Source organism: Gadus chalcogrammus, chromosome 10 (assembly GCF_026213295.1).
Source record: "Gadus chalcogrammus isolate NIFS_2021 chromosome 10, NIFS_Gcha_1.0, whole genome shotgun sequence".
Classification (NCBI taxonomy): Eukaryota; Metazoa; Chordata; class Actinopteri; order Gadiformes; family Gadidae; genus Gadus; species Gadus chalcogrammus.
In genome coordinates, this window is record NC_079421.1 from 6,432,190 (window position 1) to 6,445,161 (window position 12,972).

The 12,972-nt window shown below is 44.0% G+C and overlaps 2 protein-coding genes across 2 annotated transcripts in view; both read right to left on the reverse strand.

Moving 5' to 3' along the window:
* Window positions 1-381, reverse strand: part of f8 (coagulation factor VIII, procoagulant component) — a 22,736-nt gene extending 22,355 nt beyond the window's left edge. Inside the window, exon 1 of the mRNA XM_056600354.1 lies at window positions 162-381. Within this exon, the coding sequence (XP_056456329.1) occupies window positions 162-337 (176 nt within the window). The 5' untranslated portion in view covers window positions 338-381. The remainder of the gene's footprint in view (window positions 1-161) is intronic.
* A 2,823-nt stretch (window positions 382-3,204) lies between these two features.
* pmt (phosphoethanolamine methyltransferase) lies at window positions 3,205-12,236 on the reverse strand. The gene is made up of 12 exons (XM_056600360.1): window positions 12,102-12,236; window positions 9,913-10,084; window positions 9,108-9,263; window positions 8,709-8,845; window positions 8,269-8,420; window positions 7,781-7,969; window positions 6,758-6,847; window positions 6,051-6,140; window positions 5,088-5,210; window positions 4,471-4,602; window positions 3,979-4,095; window positions 3,205-3,614 (listed from the first exon to the last, which is right to left on the reverse strand). Exons 1-12 carry the CDS (start codon window positions 12,109-12,111, stop codon window positions 3,504-3,506), a joined length of 1,479 nt encoding a protein of 492 aa, XP_056456335.1. The 5' UTR covers window positions 12,112-12,236; the 3' UTR covers window positions 3,205-3,503.
* Window positions 12,237-12,972: the final 736 nt, after the last annotated feature.

Below are 12,972 nucleotides of genomic sequence, written 5' to 3' on the forward strand. Positions count from 1 at the left end.
AAATACATTAAATAATGCAACAAATAAATCAGCCGGAAGAAAATCATGATACAAATCAACAATCAAATGCCCATAATACATTATTTTTTTAATAATCAAAAGTCTGATGATAATAATAGAATTAAAACACGCCATACAGAGCAACATTTAAACAAATGTACCTTTGTTCAGACGCGGATTCGGTGCCGTCCGTGAACACGTAGTCCCAGCCGATCTCCACGGCCGCGATGTAGAAGTGCCGCGTGGTCGGCGGAGGCGGTGTAGGCACCATCGGGGAGAGCAACGGCTGCGCCAGCGCGCAAAGCAGCGGCAGCCCCATCAGCAGCAGTGCTCTCATCGCGATAACAGCTCACACAGGTGGTCTATGGGCTGCTGCTCCCTCGCGCACCGATATTTAAAAGGACGACGTGGGCGCGCGCCGTTAGTGCACGCGTTTGTAAAACCAGCCAGACAAACTATCATGCATTTCGACGTCCCATCGACGCAATTGCCCCACCAACGCACACACACACACACACACACACACACACACACACACACACACACACACACACACACACACACACACACACACACACACACACACACACACACACACACACACACACACACACACACACACACACACACACACACACACACACACACACACAACCTGTGTGACATCTGGTGGAGCATGTGGTTCCCCCGGGCCCTCATAAACCGAAACCCCCGAGTCCCGACATGTGGTCATTGGTCATTGAGAAAAAATTATTGCGAAAAAGGGAGAGGCTACTCAGATTTCCTTTTTATATAGGTTAAACCGAAATTATAATTATCAGCTCGACCCCGTGGAAACACAGCGAGACATAATAATATATAATATGTATAATAACCATGGAAATCAGTTATTTCCTTTTTCCTGCTAGACAGACAGACAGACAGACAGACAGACAGACAGACAGACAGACAGACAGACAGACAGACAGACAGACAGACAGACAGACAGACAGACAGACAGACAGACGACAAGAAACACAGAAAGACAGACAGACAGATAGAAAGACAAAAATACAGACCGACAGAGTGACAGACAGACAGAAAAGCAGACGGATCAATCGATGGATAGATAGATAGATAGATAGATAGATAGATAGATAGATAGATAGATAGATAGATAGATAGATAGATAGATAGATAGATAGATAGATAGATAGATAGATAGATAGATAGATAGATAGATAGACAAACACGATAATGATTGAAATAATGTCTGAAACTCTAAGATTGGATATAAGGAAGTCGTTTTGGGATGGAAAAAGTAAGCTTTTATTCCCCCTTGTGGTTTTTGATGATACTGCAGGCCTTTCCCAGTAAATAAGCTCTCGGTTTAGAAAGGGTTTAGGTTACAAATATTTCGCTTCAAAGAATCCATTTACGGTTCAAAATAACACCATACACAAAACTATGACTGGCAATTGAAACTGCATATTTACCCCAACATTAGTAGAATATACTGTATCTTCAAAATAAAATATATTTTTGTCAGATCTAGTTTGTATATTCCATACTTATTAATTAATGATAATAACACTTATAATACTGATTCCACTAAAATGCAACTAATCATTATAAAATTCTTATTAATAATTAATATGATTAATTTATCATTGAATTATTATAAGATACATTTATCAGACTTTAACTTTAACTGAATATGGAAAATGGTAAGTTGGGAAAAGGCACCAAAGTAGTCTCAAACTAAAATATAGATAGAGATAGAGAAGGTATATTTGTAACATTTGTAGAGACTACACCAATGTTTTGCTCCCCATTTGAACTGACAATAGGGGGGTTGAATCCCTAGAGTTATGAACACCTTCACAACTCTGGACTTTGACTGAAGTGAAGCCACGCAGAGATTTGAGTAAACACTGAGCAAAGAGAAGTCTTTTACTAGTATACTAGTAAAAGAGTGTTTTCCAAGCAAAAGGCAGGTGAAGGAATATAATGGTTAATCATGTGTAGACTGACAATAAATAAAATAATACCAAATCATGAGTCTGCTGCTAAAACAACAAGCACAACAGAAAAGCAAAGTGCAAATAATGCAGAGACAAAGAGAGATATGAAAACCAACATAATATGGTGGCCAATAGGTGGCACTCTTCCCTCTGGCCCCTTCACTCATCAATCCCGATGCCCCAGTGCAGTGATGGGGACACTGTGCTGTGGAAGGTGCCGTCCTTCGGAGGAGACGTAAAACTGAGGTCCTGACTCACTGTGGTCATAAAAGATCCCAGGACACTTATCGCAAAGAGTAGGGGTTTCCACGGTGTCCTGGCCCAACCAGGCTCATTCAATCTGGCCCCCTAATAATCCTCCTGTACAATTGGCTGACTCATCAATTCCCTCACTCTCCACCTCAAGCTGGTGTGTGGTGAGCGTTCTGGCGCAGATTGGCTGCCGTGCATCACCCAAGTGGGTGCTACACACTGGTGGTGGTGAGTTAGGTCCCCCCCTTCTGTAAGCGTCTTTGGGTCATTGGAAAGCGCTATATAAATATAATGAATTATTAATTATTATTATTAATTATTAATTATTAATACAGGATACATTAAATAAATATTACTTTTTCAATTGTAATACATGTGTCCCTAGCTCCCTGTTATGCTGTTTATTGGGTGTTGATTTTATTTGGTGCGGTAAATTGCCATACACGTATGAAATAAAATACTTCTTATGATAGATAAAAAGTGTGCACGCTCAGGAGGTAGAGCGGGTTGGCTTGTTGGCTTTTAACCGGAAGGTTGCTAGTTCAATCCTCGACTCCTGATACTGAGTGTCGAGGTGTCCCTGAGCAAGACACCTCACCCTGACTGCTCCTGACGAGCTGGCTGTCGGCTTGCATGGTTGACTCCGCCGTCGGTGTGTGAATGTGTGTATGCAAGTCGCTTTGGATGAAAGCGTCTGCTTAACGCCCTAAATGTAAATGTAAATGAAAAACTATAATATGTTGTAATCATTGCCATGTGACACATTGAGCGTAGACTCTCAACGCAGACGGTGACCTTTTGTCCCAGAACCTTCCCAGGGTGTGAATCCATTCCTTTAAGCAAGACCTGCTGTTGGGAACATAAGCTTTCAAATAAAATTAACCCAAAGTTAAAACCACCATCTGATTCAGCACAATAAATAAAATACACAAAGAAATACATTCGTGCATCGGTTTAAAGTAATTTATTCTGAAAACTATTTGTCATGAATTTAAACATCCTGAGAGTTTTTTTTTTTTTTACCTTCCTATGAACTCAAGGACCCAGAAAACGCAATTGGAGATCGTCCTGACCCCGTCCCTGTAATCCAGGGTCTCACAGAACAAACATCGGCATACTGTGTCAGAATGGTTGACTGAACTGCTGGACATGGGCCAGGGCACGTCACACATCCCTGATCCCGGGTGTAGAGCCTCAAGGTGTCCCATCTCTTCTCCTGTTCACTTCCTTCCACCTCCGGCCTCTGACTCAGGATTTGGTCGCGTAGAAGAGACCCCAGCGCTGGTCGCCCACGTTGCAGCGCTTCAGTTTGTCACTCCAGCCTCTGACCACCTCGAGGTAGTCCTCCTCCGAGACCTCCTGCACAGAGCACCGTCTGTTGAAACCCTCATCTAGCCCTCATCCAGCCATCGATTCATCCTCCATCACTGATGTATTTCAACTGCAGCACGAGCCAGAGTCCACATGGGACAATTACAAGTATATAGAATTGAATGGAATCATCCATCTATTCAACCATCCATCCATCCATTTATGCAGTATTGAGTTATAATGTGATGAGTTTCTCTCTCACTCTATGTGTGTGTGTGTGTGTGTGTGTGTGTGTGTGTGTGTGTGTGTGTGTGTGTGTTTGTGTGTGTGTGTGTGTGTGTGTGTGTGTGTGTGTGTGTGTGTGTGTGTGTGTGTGTGTGTGTGTGCCCTCCCTCTGGCAGGTGTGACCTACCGCGATGTACTCTTCTTTGATGGCCACTGCTCTCTCCAGCTCTGTCTGGATGACTTGTATGAACTGGGCAGTCCTGTCCTCCGCGCGCACGCTGGAGAAACCAGCCTCCTCAATGAACTGCGGAGCAGGATGGACACACAGTCACACAGTTAGACTGCAGTCCAATTCGGAAACGCCATTCTGGGATTATTGGACTGTTAGTTGGAGAATATTATAAAGTCAGATTTATATGTAACACTGTATGTGTTGTGTGAAAATGCAATTTTAAATGCACAATTGATTTATTTACCAATAAAATATAATTAACACATGCACATTTATGATTATATTTATATTGATATACCTTTCGTGTTTATGCGTGTTCAATAATATTTATATTTACTTATGTATATATTGTCTTTTGTTTTTGAGCAAAGCTTTTGTTGCAGCAGAAACTATTTCCCCCTGGTACCACAGAGCAATGGACAGCTGTACGTCCAGCCGGGGGTCTACCTGGCCGTACTGCTGGGGGGTGTAGAGGACGTAGCCCCTCTGCTGGACGTAGTCCTGGAAGGTGGGGGTCCAGGGCTTCTCCCCACAGCAGTAGTCGCTGATCAGCAGCTGGCCTCCGGGCCTCAGCCACGACTGGACAACGAGGAATCATGAGGGTGTGATGAGAGTAACGAATGGAGGGCTTGTTGGCGCATTGGGGACACTACTGGAAACTTGATAAAACACTAGTGCGCTAAGGTTAAGGGCAGGCGGATAGTTATCTTATCTCCATAAACAGATGTCTGCACATGAAGGCAGATCTGTACCAAAGGATTTTAGCATCAGAAGCGCTCTGGTTTGTAGCATTAGAATCTTGGACCAATCATGTTTAAGCGGGCATTAGTTGTGTAAACAGTTTGCGTGGAGAGCAACCATCGTGGAACCCATTGGCTATGGTCTGAGGACGATCAGGGAACCCATTGGCTATGGTCTGAGGACGATCAGGGAACCCATTGGCTATGGTCTGAGGACGATTAAGGAGCAGCCCCCAGAGGTATCCCCTGCTCATACGACAGCAGAAGGTTTCAGACTCCTTCAGAGAGCGGGGGGCGTGTGGGGGGGGCGGGCCTGGGACTCACGTGGAAGCGCTTGAAGAGCGCCAGCTTGTCGTCGATGTGGAGGATGGTGTCCCGGCTGTAGATGACGTCGAAGGAGCCCTCCTCAAAGGAGCGCTTGGTAGCGTCAGCCACCTCGAAGGTCACCTGGAGGGGAGGGGTCAGCTGGGGTTAGTGAGGGGTCATCCGGGGTTAGGGAGGAGAGGGTCGGGCGCTCGTAGCTCAGGAGGTAGAGCGGGTTGACTGGTAACCGGAAGGTTGCTAGTCCGATCCCTGGCTCCTCCTAGCTGAGTGTCGAGGTGTCCCAGAGCAAGACACCTCACCCTGGCTGCTCCCGACGAGCTGGCTGTCACCCTGCGGGGTATGGTTGTAAGTCGCTTTGGATAAAAGCGTCAGCAAAAAGCCCCTAAATGTAAATGTAAAAATGTTTGATATGGTGATAGTGTGAGACAGAGATAATGTTACTTCTAGAACATATATATACAACCGGCGTAGTCTGAACCTAATAGTCTTATTTAGTTGACGTTGCATATTGACGTCCCCAGCCGACTTGTGGTTTTGTGGTTGGCCCTTTGGTCTGAGACTTATACTTGAGTCATAGAGTTCAAGGGAACAACCATGAAGTTACGGTTAACCAAACCCTAAACAATTCCACAGAGCCATGAATCAATCATAGATTCACTTTACACCCTGAGCATACAACTACTGTAATTAATCAATGTTTAACTCATTGTATCACATATTTTCAAGTTAGGGATTGGACAAAGTAGAATGATTACATTATGTTGAAATAGCCTTGTTGATAATGTAGAAATAAAATATATGAGGAGACACCAATCCAGTTTTTTGGTTTACTGTGGTGGTCTTTGTATGTATTCGATATAAGGTGAGTGTGACATACTGGTTGTTCATGATAATAGGTGGTGGATGTGGTGTATGCAGTGTAAATAATGTCCTCCATTTACCTCTGAGAATAGCATGACTTACCATGGGCAGCTTCTCATCGATCGCCCTCTCCATGGCGATCTCCACCATGTTCTCAGACAGGTCCAGTCCTAGCACCTCCACTCCAAATGTCTGAACACCAAACACACAATGATCTTAACCGTCAGACTACTCATTTCAGCTTTTGTTATTCTCATATTTATCCACAAAATACGTTTGACTAGACTTGAAATATGTGGAAGTAATCCATTGATCCTATAAGAGAGGATAAATGGTGATGATAGAGTCTAAAAGAATGACAAATAGCATGCAGTAAATAAGCAATAAGGGTGTATGGTTGAAGCCCTTGCTCACAAGCAAAAATATCCAACTGGAGAATAACTTTTTTGTTTCACAATAAACCTAGCTGAAAATAATATAAATAATGACAAATGCATTCATAGTTAAATTCATAAATCTTGGAGCGTATGATGTTGTGCTATTAACTTTGTTTTTCCCGGATGACCTGCTTGTCACAACTGCTATTGATTTCTGAAGGTCCTAACTGTCGACCACCAACTAACAGAGTTTGCAAATATTGGCAGCACTGCCGGGCCTCTGGTCTCTAGGTAACCTTGGGAAACATGTATACAAACTGCAAATTGTTTGCTATACTACTCAACTAGTGGGTGCTTTTTTGCATTTAGAAGTCTCATCTGTCCTAGTCGCCATATCTCCTAAAGGAGTTGCCCCAACACTGGGCGGCGTACCTTGGCCATGTAGAAGTTTCCTCCACCGATGCCACAGCCAACGTCCAGAACCTTCTGGCCCGGTTTCAAGTTCAACAGGTCCACGAACTCCTGTAAGAACAGAGGGAGAAACGTTGAATTCCTAATCCAGCAGGAGCAGTTTCAGGAGATATTATGTGCTGAAATCTTGCCCGACATTAATTGAGACGCGGGGAAACAGATTCTTGCAGGTAGATCCTCATTAACCAGATCATTATTGTTGAACAGGTTTCACCAGAGGGGAGCCGTAAGGGCCCTCTCGGCCCTCAGAGCGGCCCTAAAAGGTTTGTTGGATGAGTCTGCTGTCATGCGTATGCATATGTCTATATATTCTACTGAAGGGCACACACAGCTTGTGTGATTGTAATTTTTCAGGAGGATTTGCATTTTACTGTTTTTAGTTTCGGTGATGACTCCCACTCTCTTCGTGCATTGTGATCGTTGCTTTGCTAAGGCTTGACTATCCTTTTCGTTTTCATTCTTCAGTCAGTTCACTGGGTTTTACTACACATAAGGAAATGTTGCTACCGTTGTAATAATGTTTCTGCAACTCATACTTGTTTAATGAAACCATTAAACCTTGAGGCACTCCAAATCCAAGCGCCTGATTGGACTTTAACCGCAGAGTGAATGATTGCGTCTCATCTCACCACGACCGCATTATTGAACCAAAAGCCCCGGCATCGTAGTGACTAAATTGTACTCGAACATCGGCGTCTTCTACAGCACCACAACCTTTAGAGTTCTATGGGTGTGGGCTTGGCTCTCTAAGTCCTCATAGTGCACATTTCAATTTATTTACATTTTTATCGTTTTGTTTTGCCTTATCTTTTGCAATTTTTAGAATTAATTTATTGTAAATATAACTTAATATTTTATCAAATTGTATCCTTTTGTATCAATATCCTAAAGTTGACTTTGACTTTGACACTGACTAGACTTTTTGTGGTTGTGTAACGATCACATCACCCCTGGGTGTCAGCGTGTTGATCTGGTTAAGGGAACCTTGGTGGTGCTAAGGCCTCCTGTGCTGACGAAGCCGGCCCCAAACATCTTCTCGTAGCGCAGGATGCCCCGCCGGGTGTACTGCTTGTTATCCAGGAACTGCTGGAAGGTGAGGAACCCGCTGGGGGTGACCTGGGGACGGGGAACCTTCTCCAGCAGCCAGCAGATCTGGTTCTGGTTCTTCTTCATCTGAACCATTGGGAGGAAGGCAAGAGAAGGAGTAGGAGGAGGAAGAGGAGGAGCAGGAGAAGGAGGAAGAGCAGGAGCAGGAGGATGAGGGGGGGATGTGGAGGAGGAGGAGGAGCACATGGGGGTGAAGGGGGACGCTAATTGAGTTTGTTAGAGTTACAGAACTGTGTATATCCTAGTGTACACAGTGTATGGATGAATGAACTCAATGATCTCTTGACCTGGACCAGGCTGCTGTAGCTCTGGGGATAATCTCATCCAATCTGAAATCATTTTCATAATCAGCTCATCAGCTATACCTTAACGTAGGTCTGAACTTTCTTGGTCAGAATAATGTCGAAACCAAACTTCTGGCCCCCCTCGGTCTGGGTCCAGTGCGCTGACGTTACCAGGTGGCTGTACTGACCCTGGCTCCGGTAGTTTGTGGGGTTGAATTCCCTCTTACAGTCGCCTGGGGAGAGGGGGAGCACCTTTGAATAGATGCAACTGAATTGCACTTGACTCTCTATACTGTACTTCTAAACTGTAGCAGTGTAAGACTAAACAAAGATCTGCAACAGCCAGTTCCTCACCAGAGGTGGTGCTGTTGCTGTAGTTTAATCTGAGTAGGAGCTTGCTCTTTAAATTAAGGACTCAAGAATCTGAATTGTCTCAACAGGCCGAGTGTGATGTCTGGCTTCAGGCTAGTGAGGTGACGGTGTGGCCCTGTGTTGTGCTTGTGCATCCTCAGGCCTGGTACCTGACTGGTGGTTGCAGGACTCCCTAAAGAAGAGGAGGCCTCCAGGAGCCAGCCAGCCCAGCATCTTCTCCACCAGAAGGCCCAGCTCCTCGTCAGACAGGTACATGAGCAGCCAGTTGGAGAAGATCACGCTGTAGCTGTTGGAGACGGCCCGGGTCGGGCGGTCAGTTGAGACAATATGGATACCACTCCTTACAAAGTCATACACATACCTATACACATTTACAAAACATTTAATTGCAATAAATTGACATATATATATATATATATATATATATATATAGCAAAATTGTGCAAACAGATATTGTGAGAATTCCTATTGCTGTGCAATTCTTTCCTGAATTTGTGACGGTTGTTGAATCATTAGCCCGCCATCAAGTGTTCCAGACATCACCTTACCTGTTTAAGGGGAACTCAAGTTTGGTGACATCGGCTTGGAGGAAAGAAGCGTTGCTATGGTGACCATTGTCTTGTCTGTTCTTCTCAACGAAGTTCTCCATGAAGTCGACCGCCGTCACGTGGGCAGCGCTGGCAAGCAGGTGGCTTGTGAACCGCCTGGGGGCACAGGAGGGGAGGGTTAGCCTGTGAGTGTGTGTGTGTGTGTGTGTGTGTGTGTGTGTGTGTGTGTGTGTGTGTGTGTGTGTGTGTGTGTGTGTGTGTTAGAGTCTCACAAATATAGTGTCAATATCAGATTTCAAGGCTCCAGGCTGATACAACTCATCTCAGGCTTAGAAGAGCTCTATCTAGGGTCTAACTGGGTTCTGCTATCCTGCCACACACATTTCATTTGATTTCACAGTCGTGAGCTGAGTTTTGAGTTAGACATGAGATACCTCCCGACTGTGTCTCTTCTTCTGGTATTTTGGCATCTGTTATGTGATTTCACCATGACATGATTTTGTCTGCCATAATAGGATTTTTTTCTGCTTTACGACCATGTAAGGAGACATCTTCACCTCCCTAGAGACTATGTCCCTACTCAAGATCCCTTTGTCTATTGTGGTTTCCTGTACTCTTTTGAGCCGTGACAATCTGTGTGTGTGCGTGTGTGTGCAAGCGCACACACGCACAAGCACACACACACGCACAAGGACACATGCATACGCACATACACACACACACACACACACATACACGTACACGCACACAGCCACAGACACACATCAGAGACATAGCCCCATGTCTGCGACCGTGTTCCACTGACCCGATGCCAGCACCCAGCTCGAGCACCCGTTGGCCGGCCAGGCTGGGCAGTAGGGAGAGGACCTCTGGCAGCTCCTGCTTGGTGAGCTCCATGGCGTGGGAGTCCAGCATCATCTCCTCCACCGTGGCCTTCCTGGAGTGCTCCTTCCAGAACTGCACCATGCTGCTGCGGCCTGCAGGGGGAGGTACACAGAAAGGCACTCCTCTGTCATCTCCTGCTGCACGCCACACCGACTGTAGCCTGAGACAGTGGAGCTCTGAAGGTTGTATCTTCTGACTCATTCACTAGCCTCGAGTCTCGACCTGCTGGTATTGGTAGCATGCAACGGTAAGCCTCGGGTCGGCCAATAGGGTTTCTACGGGTTTTGCATGCTAATAACTTCCTAATGAATATTGGTTGGATTGTGTCGTCGTCGGTGGCAGGATTGTTCCTGCATTTGCTTTGAGGTCATGTATCACCTCAGCCTGCTGGCAGGTCCTTCATGTTGGTAAAGCAAGGAATCAATATTTTTTTTCAGCAATCCGTGCCATCGGCTATCTTTAGCGTTGCTTAAATCTGCATAGACAATGCAGTTATTTTAAACCAAGACTGGTCTTTAAAACAATAATAATTATGAATATTTGACAAATCAGGTTTGTTGGCAAATGAATAATTGTTTCCTCTGATGATATACTGATACTCTGTTATTACCTTAATTAAAGTTGAATAACCTTTTGACTTATCTTATTACAATAAGGGCTTGATTAACTTAATAATAATATTGCAAGTCTATACTGCATTGCATTGTAGGTGTGTTATTGAGTGTTATAGAATAACGATAAAAATGTAAACATGAAATGTGGACCCGAAGACGTTAAATGAGGTATGATTCCCCCATAGAGCCGATTAAAGCCTTCAATACTATAGGTTTCAGTTTATTTGGGTTTTCCCTTTGATCCTTTGTCATCATGACTATCATATTTCTGAATTGAGTCATGCGATGAGTCATCCCTGAAAGTGGTATTATGTCTAGTAGTTATTGGTAACACTTAAAAATAAGGGGGCATTATTTAAAATTTCATTAACATTATTGAATGCAGTTCTCAGCATTAATTGACAGTTCATTCTCAGTTAACTTATGGTCTAGTAATAATTTATTAATGTTTTTCATGTTAACTAATGGTGTTCATGTTAACTGAACACCATTGGGTTTTACTTCATGTTAAAAGTTCAAGTTAGTTAAAGTTACTCTGGTTGCACACATCTCCAATCCTATAACCATTAACCCACTAACCCTATCAATACCTATGCAATACTATGTCATAATTATTATTACTGCATTAACTAATGATAATGTTCACTTAATGTACCCTTCTGTTTTTTACAGAAGTGTTTGAATTTTAATTAAGATAATGGATTATTTATTCTAGATTTTATGGAGAACAGCTGCCCATTGTGTTCAGCAGCTTAACCTTGAACCTGAAATTCTTAAAGGAACAAATCTTGTGGGAATTATGTCTGGAACACAGAATAGCAAATTATTTCTACATCCAAAACATAGGGTGGTATTATGGACTGCATTTCTCCTCCATTCTTGTGTAAGGGCAGTTTTCCTCGCTAGATAAGTTTTTATTTTATTATTTAATAATCCCTGTAAAGCAACTTCAGTCAAACTTTCATAATACGAGTTTGTCAATTGTTTTATAAAGTGCAAGTAAACCACATGGCGAAGCAGATTGTCCTAGTAAAAGGACAATTAACACAACTGCGATTGTGTTTCAGTGGTTCTGTATGACAGCAGCAGATGGATTTCAAAACTTTTGGTTATGTTCCTATTATACAGGTTTATGCATTAAGTAAAGTTGGATAGCCTACATAGGCTATCATCTCATCAAATATTCTGATAGAAATTTGTGACATCAATTATTCCCCCCATGTCACAATAGTTAAATATTTAATATGTAATTTGTTGTATCAGAACAGCCAACCTGTTCTGCTGTTGTTTGACATCCGATTAGATTCTATGCAACAGTTAGTTCCCAGACATGAGTGAAAGATGACAGTGATGCCAGTGACATCGATGACATATGCTAGAAGCCTTTCGTCATTCGCGCCTGAATTAAACCGTGCAAACAAGTCACCATTCAGTAACGCTGAACGAGTCACTTCGAAACGTTTCTAAAAACTTTGGTGGAATGATTTGAACATACCTTTGTCCATGTTTCTTTTTTTGTTGTTGAATGTATATGGATTGAACACCAAGGGAGCTTCAATATAATTGAGCTAAATTAGTAGTCGCAGATTGTGAAGTCCACGGCCACTCGTGGATCCGCAGCAGGTCCCTTTTAAATACCGCCGAGCGATGATGGAGGAGGAGGAGGAGGAGGAGGAGGAGGTGGCCAGCCACAACACTGACAATTCGACTGTACATGAGGGGAGGGTCCGAGGTCGAGGTGGGCTAATCATTGTAGGGGAAATGGTCTCTAACAACCTGTCACACATCCCGGGGGGGGGGGGGGTTCCCCCCTCTAACAGCCGACACGCTGCGCAAGACTCGTCAAACAGTATAATCTGGCCCCACACGAGCGAGATAAAGATGTGCATAGAATGGTCATATGGCCATAGTTCATATCCTCAGCATCATTACGTAACTGTTGTTCAATCACTTGTCGCTCCCCCTGCTGCGGGGAGTGGGTGCTGTGATCGGAGGGACAGGGCGCTGTCCTCCCGGACGGCCGCGCGGTCTCTTCGTTTCTGCTGACGCGGAGGAAACGCGCCTGTGTGGTGCGGCGCGGTGGCGCAATATTGCGTCATGCGGTTCCAACAGCAAGCTTTTGTGAACAGCTCAAAACGATGAATGATATTATGATATTATTCTACATCATCTATCTTCTCTTTCCATCTAATTCTCTATCACATGAACAAATCTTAGTGCGGACGAGGTCATTGACTAATGCGACACACCCGGATCTCCCTGGAGGAAGGTTAGTCAAGTCAGCCGTCATTCGTTCATCCGCGTCAAGAAAGCCGTCACACAAATCTTCGTGCGCTTCTACTCTAAACAGCCTTTGTGTGGTATCT